The sequence below is a fragment of the Maylandia zebra genome, linkage group LG5, assembly GCF_041146795.1.
Source record: "Maylandia zebra isolate NMK-2024a linkage group LG5, Mzebra_GT3a, whole genome shotgun sequence".
Taxonomy (NCBI): domain Eukaryota; kingdom Metazoa; phylum Chordata; class Actinopteri; order Cichliformes; family Cichlidae; genus Maylandia; species Maylandia zebra.
Window position 1 is genome coordinate 17,381,401 of NC_135171.1, and position 20,664 is coordinate 17,402,064.

The 20,664-nt window shown below is 38.8% G+C and overlaps 1 protein-coding gene and 1 long non-coding RNA gene across 4 annotated transcripts in view; one reads left to right on the forward strand and one right to left on the reverse strand.

Annotated features, from left to right (window-relative positions):
- LOC101467549 (vitamin D3 receptor B) overlaps window positions 1-16,734 on the forward strand; it is a 33,511-nt gene extending 16,777 nt beyond the window's left edge. For both annotated transcript variants that reach the window (XM_076883886.1, XM_004545146.5), the window contains 7 exons: window positions 3,710-3,840; window positions 5,314-5,510; window positions 5,735-5,834; window positions 6,505-6,685; window positions 9,105-9,256; window positions 9,627-9,743; window positions 10,060-16,734. In XM_076883886.1, coding sequence (XP_076740001.1) covers window positions 3,710-3,840; window positions 5,314-5,510; window positions 5,735-5,834; window positions 6,505-6,685; window positions 9,105-9,256; window positions 9,627-9,743; window positions 10,060-10,313 — 1,132 coding nt within the window. In that variant the 3' untranslated portion in view covers window positions 10,314-16,734. The remainder of the gene's footprint in view (window positions 1-3,709; window positions 3,841-5,313; window positions 5,511-5,734; window positions 5,835-6,504; window positions 6,686-9,104; window positions 9,257-9,626; window positions 9,744-10,059) is intronic.
- Window positions 16,735-18,119: 1,385 nt separating this feature from the next.
- On the reverse strand, window positions 18,120-20,431 carry LOC143418607 (uncharacterized). Of its 2 annotated transcripts, none has more exons than XR_013098620.1 (4): window positions 20,141-20,431; window positions 19,577-19,717; window positions 19,274-19,355; window positions 18,120-18,741 (listed from the first exon to the last, which is right to left on the reverse strand). It is a non-coding gene; the product is annotated as an uncharacterized LOC143418607 (long non-coding RNA). The 2 variants fall into 2 exon arrangements; XR_013098621.1 differs by having other exon boundaries at window positions 19,274-19,400.
- Between the last annotated feature and the right edge of the window lie 233 nt (window positions 20,432-20,664).

A 20,664-nucleotide genomic window follows, 5' to 3' on the forward strand; every position in this document is an offset into this window, starting at 1 on the left:
TTATGATATATACAGTGGGGCAAAAAAGTATTTAGTCAGCCACCGATTGTGCAAGTTCCCCCACCTAAAATGATGACAGAGGTCAGTAATTTGCACCAGAGGTACACTTCAACTGTGAGAGACAGAATGTGAAAAAAAAATCCATGAATCCACATGGTAGGATTTGTAAAGAATTTATTCGTAAATTAGGGTGGAAAATAAGTATTTGGTCAATAACAAAAATACAACTCAATACTTTGTAACATAACCTTTGTTGGCAATAACAGAGGTCAAACGTTTACTATAGGTCTTTACCAGGTTTGCACACACAGTAGCTGGTATTTTGGCCCATTCCTCCATGCAGATCTTCTCGAGAGCAGTGATGTTTTGGGGCTGTCGCCGAGCAACACGGACTTTCAACTCCCGCCACAGATTTTCTATGGGGTTGAGGTCTGGAGACTGGCTAGGCCACTCCAGGACTTTCAAATGCTTCTTACGGAGCCACTCCTTTGTTGCCCGGGCGGTGTGTTTTGGATCATTGTCATGTTGGAAGACCCAGCCTCGTTTCATCTTCAAAGTTCTCACTGATGGAAGGAGGTTTTGGCTCAAAATCTCACGATACATGGCCCCATTCATTCTGTCCTTAACACGGATCAGTCGTCCTGTCCCCTTGGCAGAAAAACAGCCCCATAGCATGATGTTTCCACCCCCATGCTTCACAGTAGGTATGGTGTTCTTGGGATGCAACTCAGTATTCTTCTTCCTCCAAACATGACGAGTTGAGTTTATACCAAAAAGTTCTACTTTGGTTTCATCTGACCACATGACATTCTCCCAATCCTCTGCTGTATCATCCATGTGCTCTCTGGCAAACTTCAGACGGGCCTGGACATGCACTGGCTTCAGCAGCGGAACACGTCTGGCAATGTGGGATTTGATTCCCTGCCGTTGTAGTGTGTTACTGATGGTGACCTTTGTCACTTTGGTCCCAGCTCTCTGCAGGTCATTCACCAGGTCCCCCCGTGTGGTTCTGGGATCTTTGCTCACCGTTCTCATGATCATTTTGACCCCACGGGATGAGATCTTGCGTGGAGCCCCAGATCGAGGGAGATTATCAGTGGTCTTGTATGTCTTCCATTTTCTGATGATTGCTCCCACAGTTGATTTTTTCACACCAAGCTGCTTGCCTATTGTAGATTCACTCTTCCCAGTCTGGTGCAGGTCTACAATACTTTTCCTGGTGTCCTTCGAAAGCTCTTTGGTCTTGGCCATGGCGGAGTTTGGAGTCTGACTGTTTGAGGCTGTGGACAGGTGTCTTTTATACAGATGATGAGTTCAAACAGGTGCCATTCATACAGGTAACGAGTGGGGGACAGAAAAGCTTCTTACAGAAGACGTTACAGGTCTGTGAGAGTCAGAGATTTTCCTTGTTTGAGGTGACCAAATACTTATTTTCCACCCTAATTTACGAATAAATTCTTTACAAATCCTACCATGTGAATTCATGGATTTTTTTTCACATCCTGTCTCTCACAGTTGAAGTGTACCTCTGGTGCAAATTACTGACCTCTGTCATCATTTTAAGTGGGGGAACTTGCACAATCGGTGGCTGACTAAATACTTTTTTGCCCCACTGTATGTATTATGATATAAAGTATAGTCGCTGCCCACAGCTTCTCACACACACACACACACCAGCTGACAGCATTCGTGTCCACACTAATGCTCGGCAGCAGGCCGAGAATACAAACGAGCCCATTCCTGTATTTAATGTCTTGGCTACTCCTTGCTCATTGATACAGACATGAGTTTCCAATTTCTCCAAAGACGAAACTGGAGCAAGTCATGATTTTGTGCCAGGCTTGTGTGTGTGTGTGTGTGTGTGTGTTTGATGTGTCCGTGCAGTTCCGCCTGTTTCTCTCAGCAGTGTTGATATATATAACGGGAGGGGAGGGGGAAAAAAAGACGGATGTTTAATAATCTCCTTCCTCGGCTCGCTGATGGCCCTTGTTTGAACTTTCACGAAGCACGTGTTTTTGCTCACATCTGTGTATACATTTTCATACATAAATGTCCATTACCGAGTAAATCATTGTGCCTTGCATCACCGTTTGTCAGGACAAATTTTTGTCCCGTAGATTGCCTTTGACTTACTTTTAGTCAGTCTCAGACTTGAAGGTCAAAAATATTTATCTGGGTCTGATGGCCTAGATAAAGTATGTTGAGCAAGCAATAGTCAGTTTATGTTGTTGATTTTCTAAGAAGTCAGTAATAAAAAGCACATGAGGCTACCAGATGGAGGAGGTCGTTGACGGTGTGTAACTAGACACAGTATATACAGAACTTTTACTTTTAATTCAGAAATAAAATATAAAATGTTTAATATAAAATCTAAAATTTCTTGCACTCATTTATACACTAAATGGCCATTTTATTAGGCATGCCTATAAAATCTAATGCAGTCAAGTGCAACAACTCTGCCATCCAGAGGTTATATTAGATTTTCTCGACAGGGTCATAAAAATTGTAAGGATTTTTTTTCTTAAATGACCTGTACAGTAGCATTACAGCTGATAATAACTAATAACGAGAAAGAGTATGGATTTGTGAAGCCTTGGAGAAAAAAGATGAACAGAAATACTAACTGCAGTTACTTTCTATGTTAATGTCCCAAAAAGCTATTTATTTATTTATCTATCTGCAGTTAAAGCAGAGACGCTTAAACACCACAGTCAATATGTCTTAATAGGCAGATATGAAGTATGTGGACTGAGGTGATTGCTCAAGAATAATCAATGTATCGAGGCAGGCATTCATTTTTTCCCCATTTGATGTTTTTTTTGTTTGTTTGTTTGTTGTTAATTAATTGTTATGTTATTCTAAAAGCTTAATACTTCTTCTGTTATCAAGTTGAAAACTGATATTCCCAGCACCCTTTGATTATAATCCGAGGAACCTTTCTCTCAGGGAAATGATAAGAAGTCAACAAAGATCTTTGAATTTGCAGATTCTCACTTGACTGACAGGAAATCGTATTGCACGTGCCCCCTCTGCACTAAAGAGTAGCAGCACCTGTGACCCCCGTAGTGGTCATGGGTATATTCCGCCATGTATGTTTAATATTATGTTGTGAAAGAAACAGACCACCGATGCTGTTCTTAACAGTGTTGTAAATCATTTATTGTTTCAGTAGCCCCAGCATCAGTGTTCTAACCTGGCAAAATGACAGATGTCAGTTTTTTCCCAACATCCAGTTACCACAACCTGTGCTGCTGTAATTTATTTATGAAGCTTCTCCATTTTGTTTTTGTTGGAGATGATTCTGCTGTCTTCTAGTGTTATTATTCAGGTCATTACATTTAATCAATCTGCCCTTCCACCTTCTTAAATACAGCTGTTTTTAAATTGCACAAAGACGGTAACCTGTTTATTCAGCATTTTTATTATTCGGTATCTTTTATTTATTTATGTAAAAGACGGGGGAAAAGTACAGAATTTCTTGATGTCTTGTAATTCTCTCAAAATAATTTGTCAAAAGGTTTCCACATTGCCTTAGCAGTTGAATTCAGCCAAACACTTTTAAGGTTCTTCTTCTCTTTCTCTTTAAAAATAAATAAATAAATAAATAAATGTTGTATTAATTTAATTCTTTGATTTTTATTTTTGTGCGCTAACAGACTTCATTATGTTTGTATTTTAATATACTGTGTAATGTGTACAATATATTTAGGCGCAGTATGAAGCGCAAGGCCACCTTCACATGTCCCTTTAACGGCAGTTGCACCATCACCAAGGACAACAGGCGCCACTGCCAGGCATGCCGCCTCAAACGGTGTGTGGACATTGGCATGATGAAAGAGTGTAAGTATGACAGGTCACCCATTTGTCTTCAGTTACTGGCCCAACCCGCATATGTAGGTGGATTCAATTTGGGTTCAGATTGCAGTTCTAATAAACCAGGTTATTAATTATTGAAGTCAAATCATTTCTATTTAAATGGCACATAAAACAAAAAAACAACAAAAGTTGACCTAAAATGCTTTCCAATTGAGCTATTAACATTTTAAAAAGATACATAGAAAGCATAAAAGCCACAAAAAGAAACAAAATAATTAAGATTAAAAGCATAAATTACAATAATTATATAAATAAATAAATAAATAAAACTTCTCTTATTAAAAAACAATCAGTTTTTTTCTTCTTTCTTGAAATAACTGCATAGCACATGGGCTTGAAAATGAAGCCACAAGCCTTTGTTCCCTGGATGCCGGACCTCACACCAATCCAGGATATAATGTTGGAATCCCGGACCGCCCAAGACCGACTTCCTACTTTGAAAAATGTACACATTGTGTACAGATTTGTGTGTTAGATACATTAAAGCATTCTTGTTTCTTTTTATTGAATTCACAGTAAAATGTACACATGTGGTGTTTGCTACCATGGGGGCTTGCTGTCCTGCTTGTAACCATTATGTAATGTTTGGTCTGAGGTCAAGTATCTCTGGGTCTTTGCTCCTTTAGTGTTTACATATTTCATTTGAACTAACAGTTCCTCCTCACATTGTGTACAGTAAGTATACTCCATGTGAAGTTTAAACACCTAATGTACCGTCTAGCCAGGGTTCTTCTTTCCACACACTGCTGTTTGTTTTTATAGTCTGTAAATAGCAGATATGTGTTTTCTTCTCTTCTGCTAATATCCGGATATTGTCCAAGTCTCTCCCTGCCAACCAAATGTCCCACTCCCTCCTCCAATAAAAAAAAAAGTTTCTTGTAGCGGCAACAACACTTCACTTTATTGCATGTGAACAGGAGCCAGTGTCGTTGCTGTTGCTGTTAAAAGTGAAAAAACAAAACAAAACCAGCAGCATGTTGTTGAGAGCCAGTTCTCTCTCTGCCTCTCTCTCTGTTTCTGTGAGCTAATTCAGTGGCTTGAACAACAAGGAGCGGACAGAACAAAGACAATGCATTCAGTTGTTCAGTGCAGCAGGGGTCTCCATATGGACCCATCCCCAGCCTTTCTCTTCCTCCAGAGAACAACAGACACCCTTTACCCAGCACAACATTGACATAGCTGTCAACACAATGTAGCACACAAATCCAGACTGAAAAGCTTTAAAAGTGGTGTACCTTAGAACTTCTGTTACTATAACTTTTTATACATTTCTTCATTTTTCCCAGTTTAACCCCAGATATTTCCTATTCTTTCTTTGCATTAATGTTGTCTTTGTATATGTGTATGAGCTTAACTGTCATGCAAAGAATTTATTTGTGCACTTTTCTTCTCTTTTGCTGACAATTCTCACACTTTCTCTCGATCTTCCCTATCCAGTCATTCTGACAGATGAGGAAGTGCAGAGGAAGAAGGACCTGATTCAGCGGAGGAAGGATGAGGAGGCACAGCGCGAAGCGGAGAAAGAGGCACGGCGACCCAGACTCACCGAAGAACAGAGTCAGATCATTGCCACGCTGGTGGAGGCTCACCATAAAACATATGACGACTCCTATTCTGACTTCGGCCAATTTAGGGTTTGTGTCTTCATCAAATTAACATCATCCAGTCAAACATAGTTCACCTTATTTTACCATAATGGTTTTAAATTGATTATTGATTAATGAAACCCTAACCCAGTTTACATAAAAGTTTGGATTATTTTACAGCAGAAAAATAGCGTACTTTTAGATCAAATGCTTGTCTATTTTTTAATTTTTGCTGCGTGAAACCTTTACATGTGCCCTTTTCTCCTGTCTAGCCCCCTGTGCGTGAGGGCCCAGTGACACGAAGCGCTAGCAGAGCTGCCTCTCTCCACTCCCTGTCTGATGCCTCCTCTGATTCTTTCAGTCACTCTCCAGGTAAAATTCACATTCTGTGAAGACTTCGCTGGCAATCAAGTGAAAGCAGTGTCTTTCCAAAAACGAGAAAAAGGCTACAATTAGAAGATATTAAAGCAGAAATTACTAATGGCTTGCAGTCAGAAAACACCCTTTTTTCCCCTCTTTCTGGTAGACATGTTTTGGGAAAATTACTAAGAGTGAACACCTGACTTGGAAAAGGATTTCATTTTCCAGTTCAGTTATTTTCACGTTAACTTATATAATCTGCTTTACTGGGAATTCAGTGGAAATCGTGTGAATTACCTGCACTCCTCAGACACCTGGCTTCTCAGTTCATTACTGCATATGTCAGTAATGGTGTGAGCACAGCAAGGGTCATGTGCCTTAGCACCGGCACACAGCAGAGACGGATAGCTCAAAACAACCACAGCAAGCTCTGAAGCTTCCTATGTTCTCGGAGTTGCACTCAGAGGATATTCAGCGCACTTCCTGTTAGCTTAAAGTCGTAAAGCTTCACCAACAAGCCCTCTCTGTTTTCACAACTGCTTTATCTCTGAGTGCATATTCACACTGAAATGGTGTGAAATTGTTGCATGCCGTCATGTGACCACTTTACTCTTCTTGCTTCATGTTTGATCTCTTTCTTTTCCCCCCCCTCTCTCTGCTCTCTGTGTTATGATCACTGCAGAGTCAGTTGACACCAAAATGACTTTCAACAACCTGCTGATGATGTACCAGGATCAGGGCAGCAGTCCTGACTCCAGTGAAGAAGAAGGCTCCAGCTTTTCTATGCTGCCCCATCTGGCTGACCTGGTCTCCTATAGTATTCAGAAGGTCATCGGCTTTGCCAAGATGATTCCCGGTTTCAGGTACATGCGTGCACTCTGACTGATGTCAGTCAAAAGAATCAAGAGTGTTTTCTGATTAACCTGACTCCAAGGCCTTTAGTGCAGCCAAAAAATGTTCTTAGTAATTATAAAACGATGTTAAAATGTCAAGAAAGGCTAATTAAATTAGAATAATTACTAAATAACATTACAATAATTGACATCTGACCAATTTTGTTTTTAGGTTGCTGATTTTTTTTTTCATTTATTCATCTGTGTGTCTCATGGCAGACAGTAAAGTCACTGACAGGAAGAAAAGAGATTTTAAAATGTTCTTGATTTTTTTTTTAGCAGTTTGGTATCCTTCACATTCCAAACTGTATGTGAAGCAGTTTCGTCACATACCAAACAATAACAATAATAATATTTATATTTATAACGAGGTGCAATAATAATTAATGTGCAATAATAACAGTGTGCAATACACATACACTTATTCTTCTTTTTTATACTAAGTTAATATACTGTGTTGTGTTGTTTGTTGCGTTGTGATGTGTCATATTGTGTCGTGTTGTGTTATATGTAGTGCCGACGTAGGACAGTTTTCCAATTTCATTGTACTACTGTACTATGCATGACTGTGCAATGACAATAACGAGTTATCTTATCTATCTTATCTTAGGTGTGCGTCCGTGTGTGTGGCTCTCATTAGAATAGTAAAGCATATGCAGCTCTAGAAAAATCTAATCCTTTATTTGAGCCATTTGTATGTATTAATGCTATTTCTTAAATTTGTAAACTCAGTAACGTATTGTATTATTTAAATAGTTTAGTCTGTTACTGTCTTCGAGGAACTGTAACCCACATAATTTCCTTAGGGATTAATATATATTCTGATTCTGATTGCTTAAATGTGCTTTTGCGATCTCTCTTTACGTATTCTTTATTTGCTTGTATCAGTGACACTTTACCTAAATTGGTGTTGAGGACTTTGTACTTGTTTTTTTTCTGCCTGATTTGTTGTTGTGGCATAGTGATGGCTTTGGGCCAAAGGCCATAGATTACACAGATTGCGTACTGTACTCTGTCTGCTTACTTGAGTAAACGAAATCCAGTTTCACAAAAACAATTTTATTACAGTGGAAATGATTTTCTTATGACTATGAGTGAAACCTCTTTGAGGAGTAGCAAGCACAGTATCGAGGACAAGCCTATATCTAAGCTTATCAGTTTCTTTTATCTATGCTGGCATGTTTTTTTTTCTGGCAGTTCTCATTGCAAAACAGTAATGTCAAACACATAGCAGAGGAGCTTTTACACAGCTGAGTCACATGCAGGCAGGCATATTTTCTTTTCTACTCTTTTCTACTTGTTTGGACTAAGATAGTAAAACGGTTGTTGAACCTGAAAACCTGTGTAGGTGTGCTATTATGATCAGGAATCAGTAAGGGAGTCATTATAGAGTCAGATCTATGAGCAATCTTCATTTTCATGTACATTTTAAAACAATTATTTTCATGTTTCCATAACTACGGATTTTCAGTCATGATATCAGCATAGAGTTAATGAATAGTTATTTATTTATAAAATAATTAACAAAACCAAAACAGATGATTTGTGAGATGCACACAAAGTTAACAGATTGTGATAGTTTGGGGTTGTTGTTTTTTTTGGTGGTTTCTACAGTAATCTGTACAGGATCAGAGGGACCTTTTAATAAAGACACATATCACTAAGTCATGTCTTACTCCATTGACACAGATTGAACTAGTTGCCTTCTACAAGGGTACTACTTCAAAACTATACAGAAAAATATTTGGAGAGGGATAGAACAGCAAAATGGCAATCTGTCTTTAATGGGGCAGCCATTTGAACCTTGAAAGGTGCTTTACTGATTACTGAAGTTCACACATGGGTGCCAAACATTTTCAAGAATGTGCTAGACTGTGCAACAAAAAGGAAACCAAAATTGAAAAGGCAAATTTCACTTCACTTTTTTTAAATTAGTAAAAGTCTGAGCTAATAAAACTGCTAAATTTGCCAACTTATCTACCTATATACTATATATGTTACCTATGGATGCTGCCCCCTTCTGCAGTCCTGTAAATAGCAAATGTATTTTCATGATTTCTTCAGTCCCTAGTGCAGAATAGATAAATAACTTATTGATTATACCATCCTTAGTATTAATTCCTGGATCTCCTTTCATACCAGGTTATGTTGGGCACCTCCAGGAAAAACTGATTTATCTTATTTTATTTTTTTCTTTCTAAACACATAGAATAAATTACATGTCTACAAAAACAAATTTAGAATGGCTGACCAGGGTCCCACCTTCCACACTTGAAACTCTCTCCTTGTGTTTACGTTGACAAATCCACAGTGTTTCGTGGGGTCAAGGCTGAAACGAGTCAGGGCCCGTATTTCCTGGAAGTTGTCATTGCTCTGTTTCCTTCTGTAGAGAGCTGACTGCAGAGGACCAGATTGCTCTGCTCAAGTCCAGTGCCATTGAGGTGATCATGCTGCGTTCAAATCAAAGCTTCAACCTGGAAGACATGTCCTGGAGCTGTGGTGGACCTGACTTTAAATATCAGATCAGTGACGTCACCAAAGGTCAGTCCAAACATCAGTCTAAATGCTGCCATGTTTACTGCTGTAAGGACAAAAGAAAGACAGTGTTGAGATCTGCCTACTGGTGTTTTATGAATTTTAGTTGGGGTTTTCTTTGTTATATATAATTGTGTGTCTTCTCATTTGCATGCAAAATTTAGCTTTGCTGTTTCTTATTAGTCTGTACAACGAGCCTAATTCAACTTTGGTAATTAGGCAATTGTGCGAGCCAGAAATTGCCGGGTTTTAGTGTAAACAAAGCTGAGAATGAAAATGAAGTCTTAACAAGAATTGGTTGTATTTCTTTGATCGCCTATTTTCACTGAAATGAGTTGTAGGTTACACATTTTAATGGCATGGTTCTCTTCTGCAGCGGGACACACTCTGGAGCTGTTGGAGCCGCTGGTAAAGTTCCAGGTGGGACTGAAGAAGCTCAACCTGCAAGAGGAGGAGCACGTGCTGCTGATGGCCATCTGTCTGCTTTCTCCAGGTAGTGTAGGTGTGGAGAAAGGACTGTAGAAGGAATGATTTGAGTATAGAGGTGTATCCTTCTTGCAACAGAAAATATTTGAAACATTGTTGCCAACTTTGCTATTATTTGTGCATATGTCCACTTGATTATATAAAAGTGACAAGCAGCACAAAGCTTTTAAACGAATTATGACTGGATCCTCTGCTTGTTCTTCAGTATGCTAGTTCACAATAAACACAAATGATATAATCCTTTCTGACAGTTAGATTTCAAAAGCTATTTTCTGTTCCCTAACATCAAACCACTGAGTCTCTTCCCCCCTCCCTCATTGCAGACCGCCCAGGTGTGCAGGATCATGCACGGATCGAAGCCCTGCAAGACCGACTGTCGGAGACTCTGCAAGCCTACATCAGGCTTCACCACCCGGGAGGGAGGCTGCTCTACGCCAAGATGATCCAAAAGCTGGCCGACCTGCGAAGTCTTAACGAGGAGCACTCCAAACAGTACCGCTCACTGTCCTTTCAGCCGGAGCACAGCATGCAGCTCACTCCACTGGTGCTGGAGGTGTTTGGCAGTGAAGTCTCCTAGAAGCAATCTCCGAACCTCAGTTGGTCGGGGAGGAAGCTGGCGGCAAGACCCCAGTAGGTAGAGAAAAACAGAGAGAGGGGAGCTGAGAATGTCCTGGTTGGACTAGATGCAGGTGTGGTGTATGAAGCAAATGAAAAAGAGAAAGTAAATTGTGTGTGTGCGTGTCTGCGTGTCTGCGCACGTGAGTGCGAGTGCGACTGCATGTGTGTGTGGATTCCCATATAAAGAAGTCTGTCTTGGTGTAGAGGCCAAGATTGTGCAGGAGAGCAAGCAGATATGAAGAGATAGAGTAAACAAGGGAATTTCAGATAGTACAAATTAAACTATACATATGACTTCTGGCTATATACAGTGTTTTTGTCTGTATTTAAATCAACAAACAGCTGCTTCAAATGCCTGGACATTACCTGTGTGTACCTGTGGTGCACACACCAACACAACAAGCATACTCAGTTATTCATTTAGCCATTCAGTTGAGCTACCTCTTGGTTTTACTGGGGTTGTTTTTATATTTACATCACCAATGTGAAACTTTTACTCAGAACAATTTAGATACAGTACGCATTACATTTCAGTTTACCAGTGCAAACGCAGTGCCTGCACATTACTTTGAATCTTTTGATGATTTTCAGAAATCATGTATTTTTATGTGTTTGTTTGTTTTGGGGTTTTTTGTTTTTTAATCTGCTTCTCTCCAAGGCAGCATATGTATATGACTTTGTGTACAAATCAAACACATGCCTTTCACCTTTCACCAAAGGTATGGTCAACTACTTTCTCAAAAAGCTTCCAGTACCTAAAAATAACCTTGCTGCTCCTTGGCTTGCTTCACTCATGCAGCCGCTCGGCAAGTTGTCTGACTAGCCTCACAGCCTATGAAGGAAAATGTTATATTATTATAGGTTTATACAGCAGAGTACAGAGCTTAGACTGTAATTTAGTGAGGTTCTGATAGGACCTTAGGGTGCCTGGTTTTGAGGTGAGAATTAGCCACTAAATGTATTAGCTACTTTTACACTGCTAACTGTCAATCAAACCAAGCCAACCTTATGGCTTGTTGCTCTCTTTTGAAATTGTTTTCATTATTCTCCTCTCTTGTTTAATTGTTGTTATTTTTTCCCATGTAAATAGAGAATTGCTATCAAATGTATCCTAAGCACTGTTATACCACCTTTTACTCAAGCCTATGTATTGATATACAGTATCTATGTTATCACAGATTTTAAAGGGCTAAAATGCCAAATCTAACTGGAATAGTAAATTGATGGCAAAGCAAAGGGCCTGCCTTGTTAATATATAGCTGCATAGCATACTCAGAATTGGCATAGCTACGGATATAATTGCAATAGATATTTTTGTTGTTGTTTTTTATATGTCACTTCACCTTAAAAACAATTCCATGAATTGTTCCTCCTCAGTATACAGTGAGCTCAGTGGATGGAGAGCTTGGGAAGCTGTTTCAGACCTCCACAGATATCACACCCCTTTCGTTTCTGACTGGGAAGCGGATTTTCTAGAATGTCCAGGGGCCTGGTTGTGGTGGTGTTGCTGCGCACGTCCTCCACCCGGGCCCTCCTGTTTGATGATGTATGCTGCGTGGCCCTCTAGTGGCTGCATTGTGTAAATACCAGGTATATATAAATAATGTCTGCCGCTGTACATAGGGCTACATAGATTCTTTTGTTTTGTTTTTCCTCAAAAATATATATGCAAACACAACTGACTTTTTGTTTCTGATCCATAAGCACCATGTTCTCCAACACTATGCTCTTTGTTTTGTCTTTGATCTTTGTTTTTCTTGTCTTTGTTCCTTTTTGGGGGGGTATTTAGGAATGGCTTAAACAGGGAACTGCTTGTATATTTGACACACTCAAACGATTCTTTGTTTAGTGGTTGACTGATGTGAATATCCAAGGTTCATTCTCAGAAAAAAAAGGACAACCTAAACAAACCGTGCTGCTCTCAAATATAAGCCATGTAGATTACTAAGCTAGCTATACACCTGGTACATTACAGTACATCAAAATGATGACTCCAGAACCTTGGACATTCTCATTGTGCCATCTGCTGAATTCATATGCTATTTATCTGTGGCTTTTGGAAAATGAACTTGTATATGATAAGAACTTGTATGCCTTCTCTCTGCTGTCCGTCATCTTTGGCTTATGCTTCATCAGACAGCATTTAATGGCTTATAAACCAAACTGCCAAGAGACTTTAAATGCTTCAGTTTACAGGCCAGTAATATATGGCTTGCTGCATGTGGGATTATGGTAAAATTATACAAGACAACATATCTTTTACATCAAGACAATTCCCTAAAGTAAAGTCGATTTCCTGCCAAGTGCTCATGATTTCACTAGAGGCAGTGTTGCTTAAAGGAAGTCATTTGAAGAATTAAATATAAAAGTTTATATTTTCTTTTTCTTTGTCCTGTATTTGCTGTGTGACAAAAGAAATCTTTTAAAGAGTTCCTGCGATTGACCGTCCGGTCCACATTTGTCACACACAGATTTTCCTTCATCTCAGTAGACCAGGGTTACTCTGTGAGGAAGATGGCGAGTTTTTCTCACAACTGCTTTGTGAGAAGTTGTGACAGGTGTCGCTTTGATCTGTTTTTAAACTGTTTTTAAACAGTTTAAAGTCCATTCAACATCACTGTGGCTTTATTCCAACTCTCTGCAGTCACTGTGAAACGCCACAAGCTGACAGCTGGGGCTCGACGCTTAGATAATCCGCATATCACAAACCGTTTGATCGCTTTTTTCAGTGTTCCTGTAGTCACATAATAGGCTTGATTTATTTTGTATTATCATTTAATTTTGCCCTCTTCCTAGAAATCATCGAGATATATATAATATAATATACTAACAGAAAAATCCGCACGCCCCACAAATTACCCTGCTGTGATTGATCTTTAAGGAGTTGAAGCTCGAGTGTCGTTAGGCAGTACCATTTGTATGTATAGTATGTCAGTTTGATGAGGGGTGTGATGTGCTTGGTTACTGAATACTGACTTTTGACTTCTTTTATTTTTTGGAAAAGTCTCCATGTTGATTTTATTTCGAAATACATACTCCTGTATGTAGATATGGCTTTGAAATTGTTCTGTTTCCTTTTTTTGAGATAGAGGTTGCAGTGTTGACTTGTGTATGTTTAAATACAGTAGGAGGTTTGATGAATATGTAAGTGCCACAGGGAGAGTTCCCTCCACACACGAACAGGGTAAAAAGAGGAGTTGAGTTTGGGGGTTTGAAAACCGAACAGGAAAACTCTTGTGGATGTATAAAACGAGCAGTTAGTATTTGTGTAGTGATAGAGTTTCTGTCATAAAAAGAATCCCCCCCCCCCCCCCCCCCCTTTTTTTTTTTTTTTTTTTAAACGAACCGAATGTCTTATTGCTGATTTTTTTTTTTTTCTTTTCTCTTTCCCAACACGGTATACAGCTCATAAATAAAGTTAAATTTGATTGTGGTTCATTCCCAGAGATTCCTGTTTGGTTTCATCGTGATAGGCTGCTCAGAATCAGTTTTGGGTTTTTTAACTCTACATTGTAGTTGTTCTAATACTGGAACTTGTAATCTATACATCAGTGGAAATCCGACCTCAAAATAGATGGAGCCATCTTTGTTGAGATATCCGTAAGAACTGCGACGTAACACAGTAACAATGCCTGCAATATACAGCTCATGGTACACTATCACCAGCAAGCTTTACAGTTATCATATTCGTAGATGTTGTAGGAGGTGTTTTGTGTGTGCGTGCGTGCGTGTGGGCGTGCATGCGTGTGTAACTGTTGCCATTACAAATCCTGTCTGAAAACATGTATGAAAGCCTTCACAGAGGACTGTTGGCCATCTCCCGTGCAAATGATTTTAAGTCTTTATTTTGTATTCTTTCTGCTCCTCCCTTTAGGACAGGGATTGTAATGGAATCAACATAATGTAGTTCTTACAAAAAAGAGGAGTGTCCACAATGGATGTACACCATAATCTACCTAAAAAGAAAACCTACCTCTTTTAGCTCAGATTTTGCTTTAGCATTAAGCATTTGCCTCTGTTTTTACTTTTATAATATTTGTATTCATGTTGGTATTTATTGCTGTCTAATGAGTCATACTTCAATGATTACCTCAGAGATATCTCACAGATTTGGGAGAGTCCAGCTAAAGAATTCATTCTTTTTTTTTCTGTTTGGTCTTTCTTCTCAGACTTGGCAAAGGCATTTTTGTTTTTTTACGCACAAAAATACCGGGAGTGTTTTTTAAAAATAGTGCCTGCACTCTTACCATCGGGGATCTGGCTAGGATGAGGCTGCATTTACTTTCATTCTTCTCTGCTTCTTTAGCTCGGTAGTTTGTTTGTTTGTTTCGGGGTTATTGGGGGGTTTTTTGTTGTTGTTTTTTCTTCCATTGCTTTCAGAAACACGTGCAGTTTATTTTGCTGCGGTGTTGCAGACAAGTATCCCTACAGGCATTAAAGGGACCATTTACTCAAAAATGAAATGTGCATGTTTTTCCTCTGGCTTGTAGCTATTTATCAGTCTAGATCAGGGATGTCGAACTTATTTTACACCGTGGGCCACATGCAGCCCGCTTTGATCATTAGGTGGGATGGACCAGTGAAAGTAACCTATCTGTCAGTGTAAAGACATTTAAGTATACATTTAATCTTTGAGAAGGCTTAATACAAGAAAAAGCAGTGCAATTTCAACACTACATCTCAGTTTTCTGCACAATAACCGTGGAAAAGGTTCCAGTAGCTCCTTGCTCAGACTGACCTGTATTTGTAATGTTTGTTTTGTTTTTTGTTTGTATGTTTGTCCGTTTTTGATATGGACTGACCTTAGGAAGAAAACTAATTTCTTTAGTACATAGAGGAAAGAGGATGGCAAATACAGGATGACAATGGTCTTTATAAGTAGGAAAAGCTGTTAAAACGTATAAAAATACAAAGAGTTCCTAATCTATGCGCTCCATCACACTTTTCAAAGCCTTCAAGTGGGCCAGATTGGAGTCTTTGCCAGGTCGATTCTGGCCCACATGTCTTATGTTTGACACCCTTTGCTCTAGACTGATTTGATGTAAGTTTTGGAGAAAATAGCTGTGTTTCTGTTGAATTTAATGTGTCTTTAGTGGCAGAGTTATAGGACTAAATGACAAATCCACAAACCTTGTGAGCAGATTCATTTAGGAACAATTTTATTGTATTTCACATTTATACCACTGCAGGCGAGGGGGTGTAGATACGTGCACGTAATTTGTCCCTTTCGAGGGCAAATTGAAGACTTTTCAGTGTGAATGCAACTTTAAAGAAGTGGCAGTAGGAGAAATGAGAGGTGCGTTTGTGCTCCCCTTGGTACTGTTAGCATGACCTATGCTGTGTAGTGCGTCATCATGACCTTGGCCCTGTGGTTTGTCCCATCGCGTCCGCCGTACCCTCTCCGCGTCATCGCCTCTCCTTCTGTCGTGCACCTTCGTCATTCCTGATGCTTTTCAGTCACAGGGGAATTGGGAGTGGCGAAATCCTCAGTGTCCATGCAATGCTGCTTTTATCTTGAGCATCACCAAGTTGTGCAACACTGACGCTACCTGATGCTGGCATCGTCCAAAGTGTCCGCCCCCAGTGGCGCGACAAGCCTCATTAGAAGATGGTGTCTTTGGAAGTGCAGCTTGGAGTTGCTTTTTTTTTGGGGGGGGGGGTATTCCATTCAGACCCGAGTATCATATTTAAGGAGCAACTGCTCACTTTTGGTGATTTCAAACCAACTTTTCTTTTCTCTCTAATTCTCGCTGTCTCTCTTTATTCCTTCTTTTTATTTGCTTTCATGTCAAACTGCTTCAGGTGTACACTGAATAAAATTAGAGAGTTTTTATTGATCAGTCAATACTGAGGAACGCTGTGGTCACATCAACTTTGAGCTGTGTGCCATAACATGACCCTTTTCATGCAGGAGAGGGTGTTAACAAAGCTGGCTTCAGATGTTCCCCGGCTTAATTTGAGCAGGAAGGTTGTCCAAGTGTGCGATTGGCGGCTTAATTGGTACTCTGGCAGCCACGTGTATTGATGATTAATTTATTTTTATTTTTAAAAAAATAAGGAATCAGTTTGAATTTGGTATTGAATCCTTTCCCTGCATTGTGAACCCAAATCCATGCCACGTTGAATTTCAATGCCTGAACCAACGAAAGCACTTAATATAATGTTTGTAACACATGTATACTGATCAAGCTACTAGCCATAAACTGCCTCTGTAGGTCAGCATCATATGGCTCCAATTATCAAAGTCACCTAAATTCTAATGTAATTGCAATTTATCTTTTGTCTCAGATCTTCTTTTTCTATTATAAATTGGTGTTTATGTAATGTTATTTTTGTCTGATGTTTTGCAAATCAAAAATAAAAGGTTGTACATAGCAGTAGGTCTCTGTGTGATTAGTTTTTAATGTCTTAACAGTTTATTTATTTGGTAGCTTTTGATTAAAGTTTCCTTTTTCTTTTCTTTCAGGTGCCATTAAAAAAAATAATGTTATAGGAAATTAATTTCTATAATTTAAACGGCGCTCAGAGCTAATTGAGGAAATTCATTATGAAATGATGCTTTGTCCATGTAGACCCGTGGTGATGCACTTTAAACTTGTTTTATTTTGTCGTAACGAAGTAAGAGAAAGGGTTCAGCTCTCACTAGACCTGCATGTGTGCAGCTATTACTACTTATTCAAACTAAAATTATGTTATTTGTTATCTGTAATGTATAAATGCATTTCATATAAAAGTAAACCCTCCTTGCGGTATGAGGTTTTATCTATCAGGATATAATAAAAGTCTTAAAACCCGGGAAATACAGCCTTAGATGAACTACAACTGTTGTAGTTCTCAACGCCATCTCGGCGTTGAGACACGTTTAGCAGTGTTAGCTGTTAGTGTGTTAACTCGGAGACTGGGGTCAGTGGAGCCTGTAGGAACCTTTTACACAGAGAGTAGACCCACCAGCTTTCCACAGTCTACTTACTTATCACATCTTGTTAGACAACAGGGTCATTAGTGCTTTAAATAGTACATAGTTGAATGTTTCATTGCTGTTTGCAGTTGATTGTTCTCTGATAATGCATAACAAGGTTGATGTTAAATAGCGAGTTTATTGAAATGGTTTTGTCTATTTCAGCAGCATTATAGATATACTTTCTCTGGTGTCTTCGGCAAAGCTAAAACAAGAATACATTTACATCCTTGGTTCTTTCAGCATTAATTGGAAAACTTTGAGATTTGCTGTGCGCCTCCCAAGCCATTCTCTTTTATCCCACCTGTCAGGTATAGATGGCAATACTTTAAACAAAGTTACATTTGTTATACCTGAAGAGAACCAATCCTGACCTAGAATGGGTGAATGAATAATTAGTTGGTAGCCAATGCCTAAGCAACTCACATAGGCCCTGGCAGACTCAATAAGTCCATCTAGGAACAGCTGCAGGAAACACCTCTTCAGTTTAGATTTAAAACATGTGCATGCTCTTTCAGGTTGATGAGGATTATGGTGTGGACTGGACAGGACAACATAATCGCTGCCCATCAAATGAGATCACCATTCCTGAGATTCAGCTCCCAGATGCACTGAATGAACAAGACCCTGCTGTGCTACCAATACTTCAAAATCACTTGTAGAAAGACATTATTACATTTAATCAGTTTCTATGTCAGGAGGATTTTTTTTTTTTTTTAAATTTCTACAGCTTTGTAGCTAATACTGACTCAAAACAGCATAACCAATTTCATTTTCAACAAAACAGTGAGTGGCTATAAAACAGGATTTGTTTTATACAGCTGTCACTTTAATGATATTCATTTCTTGGTTGGATATACAGTACATGTCAACTCTGAGCAGATTTAATACAATGAACACAGTACAGTAGTGTAACATCTTAATTCAAATAATTTTTTCTAGAAATTTTTTTTGTATCAGTAGCGAGTATAAACAAAACATATTGTGTAATTTATAATGTACAGTGAACAACTGATTTTGATATCTGAACTCTTCATCAGTTTATATTAAAAAAGCCATAAATGCACACCTGTAGTGTGTATTTTTCACTGTCAAGTGTATTAAAAAGAACTAGAACTCACTAGATTGTCCGTTTCTTTGAACACCGAGTACAGTAATGTGATGCAAGAAATAAGAAATGGTCTAATTTTACCATGTGGTTATGGAATCAATCGTAAACCAGACCAAAACCTGAGTCAGTAGAGTTGAGACACACCTGAATGTCCATTAGAAATGACTCATAGGTACAGTAGTGTGCAGGAAGACGTAGTACTTCAAAACCGGTGGAAGACTTTGGAAGATTGCTGTTGACCACTTCCACAGTCATTTCTCGGCAAGACTTCCCATCCTGTCCAAAACTTGATGAGGGCTTTTTGTTGTGCACAAGATGCTGCAACAGAAGATTGTTTTAAACTATAATGACATCCTATATTCATTATTTTGAATCTTTTATGGAGAAATACCATAAAAGATGACCACTTACATACAGGGCACCAGACATTTTTGCCCCACTCAAATTGCTGTTGTAGCTTTTATAGATATTTTTATGTTAACAAAGCTAAAAGTAGTCTACATACAATTCTAGTGCAACTGATAATGCCACCACTTATGTATTGCATGGAGCAAATAACAAAACAAAATTATACTATAGTGTAGAGCTGGGCGATAGAACGATAACGATATGTATTGCGAAATAACTTTTTCTCAATAGAAAAATTAAACTATTGCGATAGACCTCACCGCTCTTGTCCTTTTTATAAAAAAATAAATAAAAATAAATATCGTGATATGAAAAAATCTCATATCGCCCAGCTCTACTATAGTGTACTTTGTTAATGACCCAAGATCACTGGACTGTATGTAATTTACCAAAGTATAATCAGAGAAAACCAATGGCAAAATACCTATCGCAGCAGACTTACCATTTTCAATGAAGGACCGAAGGTAACCTGCCACTCTGCATTTATCCTCGAGAGCATTCCTCTTCTTCCTCATCTTCATCTTCTGTGGCAGGCCACAGTCATTTTATAGCTTTACTTATCTTGTAGTCTTAAGAGCATCAGCAACATTAGGTGTATTTTTATTAAATGTAACCCAGCTGTTCAACTAACCCACGCATACAAAACAGTATATTGGTGTTTTGTGTCAACAATTAATGTTCATCCTTCATAAATTAACCAAATAGCTTTACTATTCAAATGTTAAAAGATGTGACCTGACCTTACCTCACAACAGGGAGCAGTCTCTGATTCCCTTGGTAAGAAAGGAGGAATGATGTCTGATCTTTCTGTCAGAAGCGGCCATACCATGGTTTCCTTAAGCCCTTTCCTCAGCTGCTTGACTTGACGACTTGTTTGTGTTATGACCTACAGCGGTGAGACCAAACCAAAACTGAAGTTGGAGTCTGTAAAGTGACACACACTTTAAATGTTAAATATTTAAAGAACATCCACTATACTAGTAAAAGCATTTTCAAATTATACCCACTTACAAAATCACTACGTTGAACTAAAATTGCTTTCTTTTCTTTCACATAGATTACTTGTCTTCCATATTAGCACAGAAGATAAGCCACTTTAAAACAGTCATGAATAACTATTACCTACAACAATGTAAATAGTAATACAGACATTAACCCAGAAGACAATTATTTTCTCTTACCTAATTTATAGAATTCTTTGCTATGATAAAAAACAGTATTAAAAAAAATCTGTGACTAAACTGTTTAAAAAGCTCATATTTGGCAGACAGACAGACTAACCAAGCAATAATAACATATCGTTACTTACCCTGAACAGCGTTTCGTGGAGTGGAGCTAGCTGTGATAGCGTTAGCATTTGCTAAGGTTAACCCTGTGCGGTTGTGATGAGAACTTGGACCAGGGACCACTTCATCTCCAGTACACTGCTGCAATACTCAGACTGAGGTGAAGACGTTCAATCTAAGCGGTTAGCAAGTTCTCTGAGTAACTCAGAAACGGACTTGTTTCCTGCAGCCATGCCCTTCACAAGAATTGATACACCTGTAACGTTATTCGCGCCCAGTGTTTTGCATTTGTCGGTGCCTTAAGTTTATTTTGAGCTGCATAGGAGACGCATTGCACAATTAAACCTAAATCGACAATTCATGTGCTATTACTTATGTCTGAGTAAAGGAGCAACCAATCACACAACTGGCTCCGCCCTGTCTCTCTTGATTGACAGACAAAGTCATTCTGCTGAAAAGTCGCATTATGAAATAAATAGACCATCGGGAAAAACGGGATTTTGAAATAAAGACTGACTTTGAAAAAAGGTCATTTTGGACTAAAAAC